The sequence below is a fragment of the Camellia sinensis genome, chromosome 14 (genome assembly GCF_055761805.1).
Source record: "Camellia sinensis isolate YWXY chromosome 14, ASM5576180v1, whole genome shotgun sequence".
In the NCBI taxonomy this organism is placed as follows: Eukaryota; Viridiplantae; Streptophyta; class Magnoliopsida; order Ericales; family Theaceae; genus Camellia; species Camellia sinensis.
This window is the reverse complement of record NC_138974.1, coordinates 121,393,956-121,413,579: the sequence shown is the minus strand read 5'-3', so window position 1 is coordinate 121,413,579 and position 19,624 is coordinate 121,393,956. Positions and strand designations below refer to the sequence as shown.

The following is a 19,624-nucleotide window of genomic DNA, read 5'->3' as shown; positions in this document are numbered from 1 at the left end:
AATTTTATAAATAATTAGTATTTAAAATCTTAATTTAAAATAATATAATTATAATTTCTTTCATAAGAATATTATAATAATAAAAAGTGAGTGCTTTCCCTTGTCATTCCTTGTGTCATTTCCTTGTGTCCGTAGAATTATTTTATGTCATTCCTTAAGTCATTTCCTTGTGTCCTTAGAATTGCTCTATGGGTTTATTATAGCAAAAATGTTTGGACCCCGTTGGGGATAATGTCCACACTTTTAAATGGTTTAGATTTGTGAAAATTTTGTGAAGGTGGGGGTCTCAATAATTACTATTATTATAGTAATATCCTTAAATTATTGTTAAATTATCTATTTAGTTTATAAACTATTGATTGAATTTATTAAGCTTCTGTAGTATATGAATCAAAATCAATTTAGTTTCTAAACTATCAATTGAATCTATTAAATTTCCAAAGTAATTGATTCAAATCTATTTAGTCCTAATAAGGATTACAAAAATAAATTACAAACTCATAAGTATTATAGATTAATGAAAGATCCTACCTATTTAAAATTTTATTTTAAAAAATTTTTAAATTTTTATTGTCTTTAAAAAGTGAACGTCAGTTATTATAGTGAATTTCCTTTAGAGGCATAATGGTAATTCAAAGTATGTTTTTTACTTATCTTCTACTACTTGCCTTTATAATATGTCAGATTTCATTTATAATTTATTATTTTTAAGTTCTTTTCGTAATTTAATTAATATATTATTTTGTTTTATTATTACTTGTAGCAAAGTGTTATTATTTAAATTATCTAATTCCACTTATTCAATATATCGAATAATTATTATAATTTTATTGGCAAGATTAAGAAATCAAACTCTAATACTAATTTAAGCCTTCGTTTGGGAAGTGGGTTGACTTTTTAGCTTTTTAGCTTTTTTGGTTATTTTAGCCTGGGCTAAAAAGCTTGGTTTGGGAAGGGCTTTTTGACTTTTTGGTTTTTTGACTTTTTTTGTGAGAGAAGAATATAATGATTATGGGTTGGATGTGATGTTTTGTTTTTTGTGGCTAAAATAGCCTATTTTGTTTTTTGTGGCTAAAATAGCCAAAAAAGCCTGAAAAAGTTCTTCCCAAACGAACCCTAAATATACAACGATATAAAACACATTTTAAAAAACAAATAAATAAAAAAGTAAGATTTTTTTGTAATAAAATTTTATTAGGTAGTGTCTTTTATTAATTTATGATACTTATGGGTTTATATTTTATTTTTTGTAATTTTTTTAATGACTAAATAAGTTTGAATTAAATATTTTAAAATTTTAATATATGTAGAAATTAAAAATATTTTAATTTATATATTTTAAGGATAGAATAAATTCAATTGATAGTTCAAATACGAAATAAATAATTTGACAATTATTTAAAGAGGTAAAAGTATAATAAACCCTTATTTAATTTTATTTTTTTGAACAAACCACAAAACCACCCCGCCACCCCGCCGTTTTTGACTTGAAATGAAACAAATAAAAAAAAAAAAAAAAAAAGATAGAAAACAAAAAGAGTCAATAACACAATCAAACGCAACGCAATCAATGACATACAATACAACCCAAGTAATAATGATAGAAAACAAAAAGAGTCAATAACACCACAAAACGCAACGCAATCAATGACATACAATACAACACAAGTAATAGTATCAATAAATAAAAATGTATATATAAATGGCGCACAAGTAATATCTGAGAGAGGAAGCAGTGGAGCCATTAACCAAATTCAATTGTCACTTTCTGACAGAGACACGGAGAGAGAACTAGAGAGAGAGAGAATGAGCGGGCAAGGGAAGACAGTGTGCGTGACAGGAGGGTCAGGGTTCATAGCTTCATGGCTGGTTAAGTTGTTGCTCCAACGTGGCTACACTGTCCGTGCCTCTGTTCGCGACCCTTGTCAGTTCTCTCTCTCTCTCTCTCTCTCTCTCTCTCTCTCTCTGTTATTTTCAATATTGGGTTATCATCTTTAGTTCTTGTAGTGGTCACTTTTAGTTATCTCCATTTTGTTGAAAATAGATCATTCTAACACTTTCTATGCACCTCAATCTTTCATTTCGATTATACCAGTTTATTGGTACTGGAATTTTTGGCTGCTGCATTATATAACTTTTTGTAAATTCTACTTAATATCTCTATCTTGTACTTTCACTAAAATTTCACATTGATTCTTTACTTTCAGTTGTAATGATAAATCCCTACACAAGTAAATAATGGATATTTGCGAAGACTACTGTGTGACATTGCTTACATGATAGTCATTCATCAATGGTTGTGAATCATTGATTTTTTTCAATATTTTAGACCTTGGTTATGATCTAAATCAACAGCATAGCAAAAAATCTTACGATGACTCACCTTTGTTAGGTAATTGAGAGACATAGGATGACACACTTAGTGTACGGTGTGGTTTTCCATTGGCTAGGACTGCCACATAAGCAATGTTAAATGATACTCCAATACTATCTAATAATTTTATTGTTCTAAATAATTTTATTGTTCTAATAATTTTAAATGTTAAATGCGTCATCACCAATCAAGCTTCAGAACCCACCATAGATTGTGTTAATGGGCCTCTCCACTCATTGCTAATTGATTTTGAATTGGATGTTTTAATATGGTATCAGAGTTGGGATTTGAGTAGTCTCTCATCTTTTGTGCTTCAAGTCTCTGCCCAAGTCTATTTCTCTCATTCGATCCATCTTTCAATCGGACCTCTCAATCACGTCTATGTGCTACCAGTGTTGCACATGAGGGGGAGTGTTACTTAATCCCACATTGCCAATCTAAGTCATTGAAGATTGGTTAATATAATGTAAAGGTCACTCCACTCATGCTAATTAGTTTTGAGTTGGTTGTTTTAACAATTGTATCCTAATTGATAGATTGATTGTAGTAAAAATCTTTCATACTTGATTTCAAATAAATCGTCTTTATAAAGTACTGATGAAGTGAAATCGGACTCTTTTTCTGAAATTAAAATTTAAAATTTAGAAGTCAGAATTCTTACTTAAATCGCCTAAGGATTTTTGTTGCTGTTGTCTTGATCTCGTGATTTGGAAGGAGCAACGACCATTCTAAACCCAGGACGTTACAAGGGTTTTGCACCAACATTATCCCTAATTGAATTGCGTCTGAAACTGAAAACTCTATTACTCTTTTGACGTCAACGACTTGGATGACTTTACTAGGAGGCAGACTCTATTAGATAAGTATGGGGCTTAGGGAGATGTGAATTCCCAGACACACACATGCACTATATACACATACGCAAGTCCATGTTTTGTAGTTGGAACTTTTCAGTTGTTCTTCCTTCTGTTTGGAAAATAAAAAATTAAAAAAAATGATAGGGACTTATATGCAAAGGGTAAATTACATAAATAATCTCCAAAGTATACTATATATTTCATTTTGGTCTCTAACCTTTAATTTGTTTTAATTACATCCTGCACTTCACACGCTGATTCAATGTGGTCCCTTCTTGTAAATGCCATAAACTTCGGACCAAAAATTTTGGGATCATGCTTATATTAGCCTTATATTAAGCACTTAAAAGACACTGAGGAATTTATTTCATTTTTTTGTCTAAATGAATAATAGACACATGAATATAAAAAAAGATAACAAAGTTACTTTTAAGAACTAAAATGCATACATAATGAGGAACGTAGTCCTCTCATATGTCGCGACAATAAGTTAATTTTTTGTCCATTGAATTTCATATTTGTTGAGTTAATTCCTAAAATCTTCTGACTATTGCACTTTTAATTTGCCGAGTTAATCCTGAAAATCTCCCTAAAACCTCAATTTTTCTATACTACATGAAACCATAATCTTCTATCCATTATTCGATCAATGTTACTTGGCATATATAGTGCATTCAAAGCTTGATTTAAGCATGATATCAACATTCTGCATTTATAGGAAAGGACTACATTGTAATCAATGTGTAAAGTTTAGGGATGTAATTGAAAGAAATTAAAGATTGAGAACCAATAATGAAATAGATAGTATACTTTTGGAACTATTTATGACCATATGCAAAATTAGTATACTATTTGTGATCCTTTTGAAGCTTATAAAACTATAATTTCCCATGAAAATCTATGAATTGATATAAATTTGTTCGAGTAGAATTTAGAGGATTGAATCGAGACTTGCAATTTAATCTCATGTGTTGGCCATTCGGTCTTGTACTACCTGAAAATGCACCTTTTAATGGATTCTAGTTGAATTACCAGTTTTTCCACATTTATTTAATACTTGGTAATAAAATGCAGCTGATCCAAAGAAGACGGAACACTTACTTGCACTTGATGGAGCTAAGGAGAGACTTCACTTGTTTAAAGGAAATCTACTGGAAGAAGGTTCCTTTGATTCTATGGTTAATGGGTGCGACGGTGTTTTTCATACAGCATCTCCATGTTTTGTTACGACTTCTGATCCACAGGTTCATTTCATATTGTGTTTTTTCCTCTTTTATTTTATTTATTTTTTGTTAAACTGCCATACATCAACACGATACAGTGATAGACTACAAAATGTTGTGGGACAAATCAAAACCTGAACTCATTCAACCTGTTCAACTAACCAATCTAGCAGCTTGTTTGGTTCCAGTTTTCAGAAAATAGTTTTTAGAAATTCTATTTTTGTATTTTTCAAATTTTAATGTTTTTAATGAATTTTTTAATATTTAAAGTATTTTTTTTTTTAATTTTTAGACACACTTAACATAAACACACTTAAAAAGTATAATATTTGTGAAAAAAATCTTTAAAAAATACGTTCAATACAAAAAAATATAATAAAAAAATACAAAAATTTAGTACATTTTCGTATTTTTGTGTATTTATTAATTTTTTAAAATATTTTTTCACAAATATTTTACTATTTAGATACATCTAAGTAAAGTGCATCTAAAAAAGTAAAAAAAATTACTTAAAATTTAAAAAATATTCACTAAAAATAAAAAAACACGAAAAACAAAAAACTTAATTTTTAAAAAACTGAATTTAAAAAACTGAAACCAAACACACTAATTGGTTTTCTCCACAAAAAAATGAAAGATGAAAAAGGAAAAACGGAAAAAGAGAAAAAAAAAATTACTGTTGCCAACAGGGAATATCAAAACCTACGCTCCTCTAATCCATTGACCAATTGGGGTAACAAAAATATAAAATAAAATCACTTCTGCTTTTTTATATGTTAAACATGATGAATTTGGATCTTTACTAGAAAGCAATGCAGTCTATTTTTAAACTTCAGACTAGCAAAAATGGCTAAATTTATCTCAAACATTGCTCTATGACGTAAATAAAGTTGGGAGAATAAGTCAAATATATTTATTTTTGGACACTAACTTTTGGTTCCCATTGCTAAATCAACTCGAGTACCTATCGCCCCAACTAAGAATAGTTCAAAAAATTGGTAAGTAATTGACTCAATTTAGATATCAGTCCTAACACAGAGTATGGTGGCTTTACCATCAGGTGGGATACGACCATGCACAAGTGACGGCAGATTCTTCAAAACATGGTTATATACAAAATTAAAAAATAAAATAAATAAAAAAATTCATTCATTACACCGGTCACATAAATTTTTCTTAGGTTGATGCAACAACACATTTGCATGCCTTAGCAACCATAGTCCCTAATATACTTGTTTATTTGGTCATAAATAGTGATGGGTCATTTCAGTCATCTCCTACTTTTTCTTTATTTATTAATTTTTATGACAAGGAATGTCCCCAAGGTAGGGCCACATTGGACTCACATTTGCAGAGTAAATCTGGATTCCTGCAATCACCTACAAACCCCAAGTATTGGTTAAGCCAAGGAGACCCTAGCGAGAGTCGAACCAATGATGTCTAGGTTTACAGTTCATTCCAGGGTCCAACCCCTTTGCTGGTAGGCTACCCGTGTAGGTTGTCCATCTCCTATTTGGTTTGTAGACATTCTCAATTGTGATGGTCTTGATTTTTCAAGTGAAGTTTACATCATTATCTACTTTGGCTTTATAAATATCTTTGAGGGAGTGTGGTCTTTTTATTTCAAATTTATCTAGAGTCCTCTTTGCTAGTGGACTCATTCACTTGGTGACAGAAACAAATCTCAAGTATATGATCTATAAGAGCCATCTTCATAACATTGATGTACATTGGTAGTATTCTTTTGTCTATTTGCTGATAGCAGATTAAAAGCTTTATTATATTTGCTTCATAACACTGATGGTTGATATCATGTAATTATTATTTCAATTGATTTTCATATTGTTTCGTCACCATTTTAGAAAGAATTGATTGATCCAGCATTAAAAGGAACACTAAATGTTCTTGGATCATGCACCAAAAGCCCAACTGTCAAAAGAGTGGTTTTGACATCGTCTATGGCTGCCGTTGAATGCATTGGTAGGCCTCGAACTCCTAATGAGATAACTGATGAGACTTGGTTTTCCGACCCAGAGTTCTGCAAGGAAAAGAAGGTACGTATTTGTGCAATTGTTAATCATGTTCTTTTTCTATTTAGCTTTTACATGCATATGAAGGCTCAATCTTTGACTAGTAAAACCTAGGCTACTTGCTCCCCAATCAGTAGAACCAACAATGGATGATGACCATTTTCTTTTTCCTTTTCTTTACGTTTTATTTTATTTGTATGAATGCTTAAGTTACTATGTTAGTGTAATGTTGTCATCGACAAATGAATGAGTATTACTTGCATAATTAGTTACTTGTTACTCTCAATAATAATGTTACTTGTTACTCTAAATCTGTTGGCTGGAACCAAATAAAAAGTGTTTGGTTGCCCAAATAGCCTTCTAAAAGCAATTCATGTTTTCCCCCAAAAGCCTTCCCAATTTTGAATAATACAGTTTCTAGTGTAATGTGCAAATTGCAATTAGCTCTGTTTGGGGTAAAAAAGTCAAAAAGTCACAAAATCAACCAAAAAGTCGAAAGTTCAATCCCAATAGAAAAGGGTCATATTGTACATATCAATTAATCACTTTTTTCACCTCACAATTATCTTTTCAACTAAAAAACCTATTCCTGAACACAATAACTTTTTTCACCTCATAAAAAAAGCCAAGTTCCCAAATGGAGCCATAATATAAACATAGAAATATCATCTATTGGGGCCAGAGAATCTCTCTCTCAAATCTTAGATTGGGTTGGGTACTGGTGCACACAAATTTGAATGATCAATTGCTTAGATGCATTTACCAAGTAAGGTTCTAATTGAAGTAAAAGAACTTCATATGGACCTTTATTATAATTATTTAAGATGTTTTGGGTCTCTATTACAGTAATTAAAATTTTAAATTTGTCCAGTCCTTACAGTAACTTCATCGATTATTTGTCACCACTTCTAGCCATTAATGTATGCATTGCGTACAACCTTGGTTTATAAGATATTGATTTGAAGGGAAATATGGAGGGAAAGTGAAATTGATTCATATAAATTGGAGTCATTGTGATCTAAGAATCTTGCTTCTTGTTATGGAAGCTTAAGAAAAAGACTCACATTGATAAGCAAAGTTGTCTTAGTCTTACCAGAGTTCTGTAAGGATAGACATACAGTGGATTTTAGCCTGGGATTGATGTAGTTCACTTCATCAGTTTACCATAAAAAATGCAAGGATAGCCTAGTGAAAGTCATGGATGAAGTACATAAGGTGATTGCTGATCTTCTATTATGTAGGGCCAATTATGAAAGCCTTAATCTCTCAATTTGGAGCATTTTAATCTGTGTTCGGCTAATTAGGGAATAACACCTCATATGACTTAGAGTTGGAAATAAAAAAATAAAAATAAAAGTAAAAAAACTCTTAAATAGTCAATTGGATTTATAAGATTTGTAAATGGTCTGTACAGCCCAAACTGGCTTCTTACAGATGGGCAAACTTAAAGAAGAGGGATTGAAAACTTAAGACACTATACAGAATGCTAAATCCTCGGCTTATCTTTTGATTGTATGGTCCATTGCTCGTAGTTGCACCTGGAAATTTGAACATTGAGATCACTTCTGTCAAGAATTTAAATAGTCCTTGTATTTGATATCTTGCTTGGCCATGTGACCTACGCCAATGAAATTGAAGAAATCCTCTAACCTTTGTTTCTATATAATTTTACTCATTAAACATGTCAGTTTTTGCAGTCTTGTTAATAGATGTTGTAACTTGTACTAAACCTAGCCAGAATTTTTCACCATATTTTAAATAATAATAATAGTAATCCCGGTTATGGCTGTTCATAATTTGCGTTGCGCTTTTTCTGTATTTGCTACCAGCTTTGGTATCAGCTTTCAAAAACTCTAGCAGAGGATGCTGCCTGGAAGTTCGCAAAAGAGAAATGTATTGACATGGTTGTAATAAACCCATCAATGGTTATTGGTCCTCTGTTACAACCAACGCTTAATGCAAGTTCTGCTGCTATCTTGGAATTAATAAATGGTGAGTATTTTTTAAATGTTTTAAATGCTTACCATCCTACGTTCTTTGAAATGTTTTTTCCCATTCACTTTGCTTTTCTGTTGTGCAGGTTCACAAACATATCCAAATGTTTCCTATGGATGGATTAATGTTAAAGATGTTGCAAATGCACACATTCAAGCATATGAGATTCCTTCAGCCAGCGGAAGATATTGTTTGGTTGAGAGAGTCGCACACTTCTCTGAAGTTGTGAAAATTCTACATGAGCTTTATCCTTCTTTTCAACTTCCAAAAAAGTAAGCATTCTGTGATTTGTTGTTGACTTTAATTGTACCTTTGTAAAGCAATAATTGCCTTTGGAATTGAAGCTCTATTTCACAAAAAAGAAAAAGAAAAAAAGCATTGCTAAATCTTCTTCTAGAAATGTTATCCATGTTCTTTATATTTTTACCAATTAAAGTCAGACTATTTATCATGTCATAAAATACGGGAGTATTAGGACATCCTCAATCGACATATCTATTCTTTTGTCTTTTGCCAGCATTTTATGTTGGCATCTTGTCTGGTTGCAATTGTTTTTATACTAGTAGATGCAGTTCCATCTACATCTACTAAAGTCTTTAATGTGTTTTCACATAATTCCTGTTTCTTTTTTGACTATGATGTGATTTACATTTCATGGGACAAATATAATAATATAGTAGATGTGGTGAAGCTTCAATGAGCAAGTAATCCTCGAGAGCAGAGTTATTGTGGGTTTCTATCATTTTCAGTGAGGACATTCAAGCCGAAGATGCTTTGGTGCTCTCAATGATTTTTAAGACATGATGAGCGGTGATAAGACTTGATTAATATTAGCCGTTATTCTCTTCTTTGGTTATAACTACTACATTCAAACAAGTGCTTAATTCTTTCTGCTTTTAGAAGACTTGTCCTTTTCATTTGTTGAATCAAGTTTACTGAATAATGGTAAAATTAAGGTTCTTAGTCAACTCATTTATCAGGTCTAATGGGTTTGTTTTAGCAAGACTAGCCAAAACTTTGTAGAGCTTTCTGTCACTTCATTTAAATTAGGAATTTTAAAATGTGGCATGTAGTGTTTTTTTGGAGGTAATTGTTCCAAATCATAAGGTTATTGTCATTCTTTACCATTATTTTTTTTTATTATTTATTATTATAATTAGATTTTTTTTTCTTTTATTATTGTCATGTTTCATTGATGTATTTCTACAATAATTGCTGATATTCCTTCTAAATGTCATTTTTCCCTTATATTTATACTTCCGATTGATGAATGTGTCTCTAAAGATTAGTTTCACACATGAAACTTCAATTTGGCCAATTTTTTTTTCTGTTAGAATTGGCTTTTGTTATGAATTATATTTCTAATTAGTTATATCATTGTTTTCTTACCTTTTGTCGATATATTTTACAGGGTTGCGGATGACAAACCATATATTCTATTACACCAAGTATCCAAGGAAAAAGCAAAAACATTGGGCACCGACTTCATTTCCCTCGAGGAGGGCCTCAAGGAAATCGTTGAAAGCTTAATAGAGAAGAAATTTTTGGGGATGTGATCCATTGTAGCTATATGGAAGATTTTGGAAAAGGGAAAAGTTAGGGATCATGAAAATTTTGTCATGAAAATGATCATGAAAATTTATGATCCTTGGATTACCTTGATTAGTGTGTGGTGCTTTATTCTAAGTGTAATTCAAGGGTCACAAAACTTTCATGATTTTTTTCATGACAAAATTTTCATGATACCTAGCATTGCTGTTTGGAAAAACATGTGATGGTGAGCCATAGAGTGTTGGCATTTTTGCTTGTCAATAGAACTAAAATAAAAGAAACAATAAAATAAAAATTAAATGTTGGTGCGTTGGCTTTTATGATTTTATTTATGTTTGTCATGTGAGTAGCAGTGGGAGGGGAGTTTGCACTCTCTGAATCTCTCTTAATGTATCTTATTTTCATGTGTTTTTAATTTCATGTTTTAATAATATTTTCACTTTCCCAATAATTTTTTTTTTTGAAAAATGTCTTGTCATGATAATTTTGTGAATGATTTTTAAAAAAATGGGGGTGAGCAATACTTTGTTGTGGAGCAAGGATCCTCTAGAGTGATTTTTTCCTAAAGTTTCCTAGAGTGCTACACTGTGTGGTTAAGATTTACTGGCAAGTTTCCTAGAGTGCTACATTGTGTGGTTAAGATTTACTGGCAAGTCACATCAATTTTTCTGATGTGACTTGCCAGTAAATCTCAACCACACAATGTAGCACTCTAGGAAATTTTAGGAAAATTTCACTCTAGAGGATCCTTGGTGTTTGTTGTGGTTGGCTGGAATGACTTTTAGAATTGTCTTGTATTAAATTATGGAAAAATGTTATGGTGTGCATCTTTTTAGGGGTGTATATGTATCCACCTTACTAAAAAATATGCAATTTTATCATAAAATTTTATAATAATAATCACAAAATGTATAATTTCGTCACAAATTGACGTAACAAAATGTCTAAAATTTTATGATTAATGTTACAAAAGTTTGTAACTTAATTATAACATTTTTTATTATGTAAATTTGTGATGATATTACATATTTTATAATTGATATTATAAAATTTTGTAATAAAATTATATATTTTATGATAGTAGTACATATGTATGCACCCTTAAAGGGGACACGCAGAGGGGAATCCTAAATTATGTTATCAATCCCATAACTCTAAGTTGAACCTGCTTTAATTATTAAGATTTGAATGGATACTTCATAAGCTTAACATTACCTTATGCAATAAGTATTTGGACTGTATTTGGATCTTGAAATTGTAGAGAATTTTTTTTTCTCTAAAAAGGGTATTTGGTGTGACTTATTTTTGTCAATTTATAGATTCTAGCTTTACAGAAGTTATTTTGAACTATTTAGTTAAATTTATTTTAAAAAGTTTCTGATCCTATCAACTTATTCTAATTCAAAAAATTTGATTCTGAGAAACTGTGCATCCCTACTTCTAATTATTAACTTCTGTTGTGGGCATATTAATTTACAATTATACCCTTAGATTTATTTTATTTTTATAAAAAAAATAGAAAAAGACCCAAACGGACCATGGATTATTTTTTATTTTTTTTATTTATGAGAAATGTGGACTAGTAGTGAATAATAAAAAATAAAAATTAATTCAATTTACGATTAACAAGGGTAAAAATGACATTTACACATCAAAAAGTTATTTCATAACTTATTTACCAAACACTATTCAGTAACTGAAATCGATAATCCAACAATTACACTAAATAAATTAACAACTTCTGATTAAAATTATAATTTATAATCCGTTAAACTATAATTTATAATCTATTTTAACAGTCACTCCAAACATCTCCCAAAGTTTTAGTTCATTTGCTAAACTTGGCACTATTTGGGATATACTATATAAGTACTCTTTTTTTTTTTTTTTTTTCTTTTTTTTTTTTTTTTAATTATAACATCATCCTTTTACTTTTATACACTTTTTTTTTTTTTTTTTTAGTCTGAAAATACTTTTATTTACATCAACCCAAACAATCCTTATATTTTCAGCCAAAAAAGTGAAGTGGTCGAATCACTAAAAAAGTTGAAAATTAAAAATGCATCAAATAAATAATATTTTTTAGCATTATCATTATTATTATTATTTGGAATTTTTTTTTGAGATTCTTGATATTAAGACTTTATAAGATAAATATCATATAATATTTTCATAATAGTTAAGATCTCTCAACATTTTCACAGAAAAATTCGAATAAGAGAAATTTCACCTGATTCAGAGAAATTTCAATTCCGACTTAACGAAATTTCAATTTTTTTCACAGAGAAAAAATTGAAATTTCTCTAAATCGGGCGAAATTTCTCTGACTAGAATTTTCTCAGTGAAAATGTTGAGGACCTTAGCTAATAAAAAAAAAAAAAGAGTCTTTGATCTCTTCTACTACACAAAATTAAAAAGAATGCTTCACTAATTTTTTCTTTTTTTTTTTTTTTTTTGGTCAATAACCTAGTTTTTAACCAACTCAAAGGATATTGAAATTATATTTATGACTCTAATACTTGGTGAGCCATAAATTAAAGTTATAATATGCAATTATTATCATAACAACAAAAATAAATATAACCGACAGGAAAGAATGTAGGGTATTCACAAGGTTAAAGGCTTGATCCATGGGCGGGTCCCATATAGGGGTGCATCCATATGCACTTTACAATAAAAATGCGTCTTTATATTATAAAATTTTATAATATCAATTATAAAATGTATAAATTCACTATAAATTAACATAACAAAAAATATTATAATTAAGTTACAAACTTTTACAACATCAACTATGAAATTTTAGATATTTTGTAACGCCAATTTATGAAAAAATTATGAATTTTGTAATTAATATTATGAAATTTTGTGATAAAATTATATATTTTTGTAATAAGGCACATATCATATGCACCCCTAAAAGGGTGCACATCTTAGAATTTTTTTTAATTATATTATATATATTTGTGGGCCAGCAACCATTTTTCGGCAACGTTTAAATTGGAACAATTGTTTTGGGATTGACATTTTTTTTTTTTTTTTGTGTGGTCTCAGTTGAAAAGACCAAAAAAATAAAAAATAAAAATAGAAAATTATTTAAAAAATCTCATTTAAGAGAGTTTTGGACTGAGGAATCCTTCTTTATTTTTAATACTCTTGAAAGTCCCATTTTTTTGGTAATGTTCACCGCAAGATCCCGTTTGTGTGTGTTTGGTGGTGGATTCTGTGACTTTTTTACCCTTGTTACTGTGGATAATGTTTTTGGCAAGTATGCTCCCGGTGACTACGTTTCCAATATGGAAAGGACAATGGAGGGGGCTAATCTTTTGTGCCACACAATGGACGGGTATGCACACATTTCCACTCAATGACCAACCTGACCACACAAAAAACAACTAAGATTAGCCCTCACCATTCACCTACACAGACATATTGACACGTCATATAGCAGCACATTACACTACATAAGAGCAAACGTTTGTAGAATACCACACACATTTCCACATTGCCACACCATTCACGCAAAACATAATACAAGCCACTATATTACCATACCTGCCATAAAAACAATACATTGTCACATTGCCACCTTGTCACGCAGCAACACTAGAAGTACTGTTTCGGTTGATGTCATGCCCCAGATTTACATGGTCCAGCTCAAGTAAATAAACCATCCAACGATGAACAGTAGATATGTAGCACTCCAAAATTATTTTTCTCCGCTCGAGCGTAAGAGTTGATGTTCAAACAGTCTTGTAAGGCACCAAATACTTTTGCATGTATGTCCGAGATTTTGAGAGTTGGTGATTTACGCTCGAGCGTAAGAGTTGCCGCTCGAGCAGTCTATCTTGTCCATGTCTATTCGCTTGAGCGTAGTAGGACACTTTGTACTTTTGGGACTAGTGTGATTCCTTTTCACATTCTTATTATTGTGTTTGGAGCTTCCTTGTTTTATTTTGGGATATTGATCGAAGTGGTAACATAATGGCAAAGTAAGATTGGACAAAAAACTTTGATTCTGATAATTTTCAAATGAACAGCCATCACTCTTTTGCCCTTTTCTCTTTCCACACTTTGAATTTGGATGTGAGGCTAAACCATTGTAAATCTTGTTTTCGGGGCTTCGATTTAGACACAAGAACGACCTAAAACGGAGTTCGGACGAGAGAGTTATGCCTGTTTGAAGTTTTTGTATTTGTGCTGGAAGTAAGTGCGCTCGAGCTTAGGAAGTTGCGCACTAGCGGACTGCGTGAATTCAACATTTAAAAAAATGCCTTTCTTGATCATGCTCTCCACTTTTCTTTTATCTCTTCCTTCCTCTCATCCTAAGTCCAAAAAACCCTAAATTTTTTACCCAAATACCTTCAATTTCTCAAAGATTTGGCCAAGATATCTTACCAAAAAGTGAAGAATACATGAAGATCTCATTTTTCTACTGATTGAATTTTTGGTTTTATGAAGGAATCTCTTGGAGCCTTGCTTTCTTGCCTGATCCTTGAGGTAGGGATTTCTAGTTCTCCTTACTCTCATTTATAGATAGATTTGTGATATTTTCCTTATACAAACACAAAATTTATATTTTTAAGCATATTGTGATAAATCATGAGATTGGGGATTTAGCATTTGAAGAGTTGGGGTTTAATTGTTGGGTTATGATTTTGGGTTATGAATTTAGGTGTATAAGCAATACAAGGGTTAGAATAAAAAGTGTTTTTGTGAAAAGCTTTAATTTCTCTTAAAACCCTAGTTTGGCTCATGAAGGTGGTTGATGGTTTTGCTTAAATTGAAAGTAGTATCATGAAATTGAGGTGTTAAATTACACATATATAAGTTTAATTGAAATTTTATAGAGTTTGAAAATTTATGTAAAAGTTGCGATTGAACTCTCAATATTGATATTTTAAATTATGTTATAATATGAAACCAAACTTGGAGGAAGGAATTACTAATGGCATGGATGATATGAGCTTTGTGATGAAATGATGAAGTAAAGGTTTAAGAGTTTGTATTGAATTATGCCGAATTGTATTGAATGATGTTGAATTGAGTTGTGTTATGTTGAATTGTGTTGAGTTGGGTTGAGTTGTGTTGTAGTTGGTACCCGCGCAGAGAGTCGAAAATGTTTTTGGGTGCCTGTAGACGCGCCCGAACGTCCCAGGAAAAATCCCGTTTTGTTCATTGGGCCCACTACAGTTCGGACTCAAATGTCACGGTTTTGAATCTAATCCCGCAAAGTGTAATGCGAGTCCGATAAATCACTAAAGAGTCCAAATCTGGAAAATCGTTTTGAAAAATAGGTTTTTAGAAAGAAGTGCCAAACATGGACTGCTTTGCCAGATATAGAGTCGCCACCTAAATATTTTGTTTTGGGGGAATATAGGAAACCCTAACTCGTGCCTAAGGCCATGTGTCCGTCATCACCAAAGTTGCCTCGGCTCGGGAACTTGGGTACGATTGGGGAAGGTCATTTCATGAGCATCCCCGCTCGCCCGATCGAAGATCGGCCACTACTAAGCATGATATCGAGTTTTGAAAACACATGTGCTTTTATTCCAGTTTATTAGCCTAGAATTACTATGTGATGCGCACAGCATACAAGTATAGACTGGATTGCCTAAGTTGGAACAAAGCATCGCATATCCGTTTGTTTTGAAAATGGATTGAAGTTTGCTACTCGCAAGTAAGCTAAAACACGGGTTTCGACGAATTATTCCAACTCAAGCAACCCAACCTTCACCCACAGGCATTCAAGCAGTTATATCACATAAGCACATAGCCTCATGGTAAGCATGCTATCATGGCAGTCACTCACACGCATGCAAGGATGCTAAAGCATAAACACTTACTAACTACTCCGAGCCAAAGAGAGAAGCTAATTAGAAATCATGCATGAATCCTAACTATGCTAAGAATGCCTAATGCAACACATGCAAAAATGCAACTACAATAGGCACGGCTATTCTGAGATGGCATATGAGATACAACAACCGATACATGTATTCAAACTGGAATTGAAATACAATGCAGTTAGCATGATGTGCCGAGTCTGGTGCATGCAATACAGATGAATGAATGCAAACATGCGAACATATAGATGCTAATTGAAACATGCCCTAAAACTAACCATCATAAGCTGGTAAATAAAAGGGAGAAAGACGTGGGGTTGGAAGACATGCATCACACACACGCACACTTATTACAAAGTTCGCCCTCTCGCGGAGGGTCCGAATAAATAGTACAGAACTAACTAGCTAATCTAAGCTAATTAAACTAGTTATTACACAACCGAAATGAATAACGAATTACAGCTAAATATTACACAACATTAATTAATTAACAAATTAAACTAAGGAAGCAAATAAATTAGCATGCAAGCTACATGAAATGGACTGCCTCAGCTCTGTTCCAAATGATAAAGGATGCATGCATGCTTAAGTCGCCTTGTCAGGAAATCATCACGATGTCTTAACTCGCCTTTGTTTGCAATTGATTTCAGAAAGTTGCACGAGGCTCCAAAGAGATGAAACTCCACCCAGGGAAGCTGTGGGAAGGCTGCCGACCAGCTTATGGCATTGGAGACCACCTACCGACCACCCTTGATGGGAGAAACCAAAGGGGTGGTCGGCCTGCCAGAAAAGCTGGTCGGCCGATCAGTTTCTGCCTTTGGTTTCTGGTTTTTCTGCAACAAAGGCAAGAGAGAGAAGGCAAGGTATTTTCAACATATGTGTGCCCGATCATTCTCCCATTGCATAAGCTCTACGGAGTGTAGTCCTCGATCACTGGGCCACCAATAACGCATCCCGATGCATGATGGCCGAGGAGTCGAATTGCATGACTCAATGGGACATGAATGCGCATATAAGCAACTAAAACCAACAACTCCATCATGGGTGATCAAGAGTGTCGGCGACTGGGAATCGAGGCATGTTTCATCACTTGGAGTATGAAACGTCCCTCGTTTCCCGTGTTTGGACTAACTCCTATTCCAAACACAATGCAACAAGTAGAATGGCATGGCATGTACAAATGCAACTATAGTATGCAATCCTAAATGTAATGCGACTAAGTGATGCAAACATGCAAAGGATGACATGCAAGCATGCAACTAGCATACACAATGCTATGGACTAATCAAGGGCATACTCAATGCACGTGGATTATATGGCATGCATACACAATGTACTAACATACGCAATGTTATGAACGAGGCATACGCAATGCAATGATCGAACATGCGATAACATGGATTATATGGCATACACAATGCAAGATGGGCTTAAACCAAGATGGATGAACCTCTGCCGCACCCAAATTAGTGGCCAATATGATGAGAATGAGGCAACAAGGTACATGCAAACATGCACAAATACAAGAGACCAAACCTAAGGAACAAAGTGCAACTCTACCAAAGCATGACAAGGATGAAATATGGCATACAATGACACATGTTCCAGCTCTAAAATGACATATAAGATTGTCCCGACTCATGCAAACAACTCACCCGATGCATATTGGATAGCACAATTACCGAAACTAGTGAAGTGCATTACACTAGAGGTATGAACAGCGATGCCCAAATGACCAAACCAACCCCAAAGAGTCCCTATGCAGACCCAAAATAGTGGCAAAATGGACTAAAATGCTGGCTTGTAATGCACAAAAATGAAGCTCATGCAATAGCCCAAAAATGAGGCATACAAGCACAATTCTCAAACGCATTTAAAGAGTGAAGAACATGAGAATATGGCACAAGTACAAGCTCTGAAATAACATGTTCAATGATGCCAAAACATGAAAACAACTCAAGTTAAGCATGCAAGAGGCTTCAATACTCGAAGCTAGGCAAGGGTATTACGCTACAAGTATGCATGGCAAGCATCATTCAACCATGGGACCTCAAAACAGAGCTAAGGTAGCCCAAATCATGAATAAAATCAGTTTAGAACATGGCCAAAATATGCTAGAATCAAGGGCCAAAACAACATGCAATGTGAGCTAGTGAGCATGGATTACACTACAAGCATATGAAGCATTCAAGAGGCCACTAAACCAGAAAAATTTAGAGACATGACATGCCAAATAGAGCCCCAAAACCCACTGAAACATGATCAATGCATGCAAGAATGTCATGCTCCTTTGATAGGCTATAAGAGGGGTTATTCTACACATGCAAGAGACACACCCAAGGTGAAAAAACCAACTCTAGATAGAGCCTAGGGAGGCCCTAAAAGTCACTGAAAAGGGCCTGAAACAAGGCTTGGAGGTATGCAAATGAAGGCTCCTTTGTAAGGCCAAAAATGCTAGTGAACAAGACAAGGAGGGAGAGGGTCGCCCTTCTCTGATTTTGGCTCTCAAAAACACATGTTAACCACTGAAAATCCGCTGGATTTCAGTGGTTAAAAGGCCAAGCAAAGGTCAACACAAAGGCCTTAGGGCATGGCTCAAAACAAGGCAAAATGAAGCATGCAAGGGGGTAGATGACCCCCAACAACAAAATGACCTTAAACAAACATCAAAAGGACCTCAAAAAAAGACTTTTTCCAGTTGACAACAAGCTCAAATATGCATGAAAATAAGGCTAAGAGATGGATCAAAATAAAGCTTAAAAGAGGGAAAAAGTGTGTTACCCTTGAAGCTCAGCAAGACAACAACTTCTGGACCCAAAACCCAACTCCTTAACCTGTGAAAATGGCCTCCCAGAAGCTCCAAGCAATGGTGGAAGGGTTAGGCTATGAGGTGGTGTGCAAAGGTGCAAGAACAATGCCCTTTAGGAGTCAAAATAGAGAGATATAGAGGGAGATATATATTTTTCCTTCCAAGAAGTTCTGAACTTGTGCCAAGGAAGAGAAGGGCCTCTCTTATAGAGATACAAGGCCAAAGCTTCTTCAAGAAGCTAAAAACCAAGGCTCAAGATCCTCCATACACGTGTATGGAGGATGCAGTCTGTGCCTTCCAGCTGGCACACACTCACAGAGACAAGACTGAGGGAGGCAGACCGACCAGTTCAGGTGGTCGGCCGACCACTTCCCCTGGTCGACCGACCAGTTCAAAAGGTTCAACCCAAAAAAAAGTTGGTCGGCCAGCCCATTTGATGGTCTCCCAACTGAATGCAAGCTAGTGGTATGGTGGGAGACCAGTAAATGTGGCTCAAAGACCAAAGAGACCAGCTTCCTGACAAGAAAACTGGCTGGCGGGAGAAAAGTGGTCTCCAAGGAGAGAAGGTGGTGTCCCACCCTTGTACCACCTCCCAAATAATGAAAACAAGGTCCATGCCAAAAATGAACCAAGACAGATGCAAAACGAGGGTTCGGGGGTCAAAACGTGCAGCCGGGTGCCCCGAAAACAGGCTGTTAAGCATTGAAAGTGGCGTGCGACCACAAAGGTGGTCTCCTGGGCCACAGTGTCCCACTAGACAGAGGAAACGAGGTGTGTTCCAAAAACCATTCCAAACGGAGAATGTTAAGCGGTCCCGAACCGAGCCGTGCGGTCGACGACTCCGAAAACCAAAAACTGGTCTCCAAACGGGAACAGTGGTCTGCGACCACGAAAAGTAGCCTACGGCCACTGAGAGATGGTCTACAAGACCTCTCCCTC

The 19,624-nt window shown here is 33.8% G+C and overlaps 1 protein-coding gene across 1 annotated transcript; it reads left to right on the top strand.

Annotated features, from left to right (window-relative positions):
- Positions 1-1,708: 1,708 nt before the first annotated feature.
- LOC114300838 (phenylacetaldehyde reductase) lies at positions 1,709-10,350 on the top strand. The gene is made up of 7 exons (XM_082905946.1): positions 1,709-1,924; positions 4,306-4,475; positions 6,317-6,508; positions 8,314-8,476; positions 8,565-8,751; positions 9,891-10,067; positions 10,247-10,350. The coding sequence occupies exons 1-6, from the start codon at positions 1,807-1,809 to the stop codon at positions 10,033-10,035; spliced, it is 975 nt and encodes a 324-aa protein (XP_082762072.1). The 5' UTR covers positions 1,709-1,806; the 3' UTR covers positions 10,036-10,067; positions 10,247-10,350.
- The last annotated feature ends 9,274 nt before the right edge of the window (positions 10,351-19,624 follow it).

What these genes read in the sequence shown, in the direction of transcription:
- LOC114300838 (XM_082905946.1), top strand. Translation starts at nt 1,807, where the DNA reads ATGAGCGGGCAAGGGAAGACAGTGTGCGTGACAGGAGGGTCAGGGTTC. An exon ending in TGCCTCTGTTCGCGACCCTT is followed by an intron (nt 1,925 to 4,305) that starts GTCAGTTCTCTC and finishes AATAAAATGCAG; the next exon opens with CTGATCCAAAGAAGACGGAA. An exon ending in TCTTTTCAACTTCCAAAAAA is followed by an intron (nt 8,752 to 9,890) that starts GTAAGCATTCTG and finishes TATATTTTACAG; the next exon opens with GGTTGCGGATGACAAACCAT.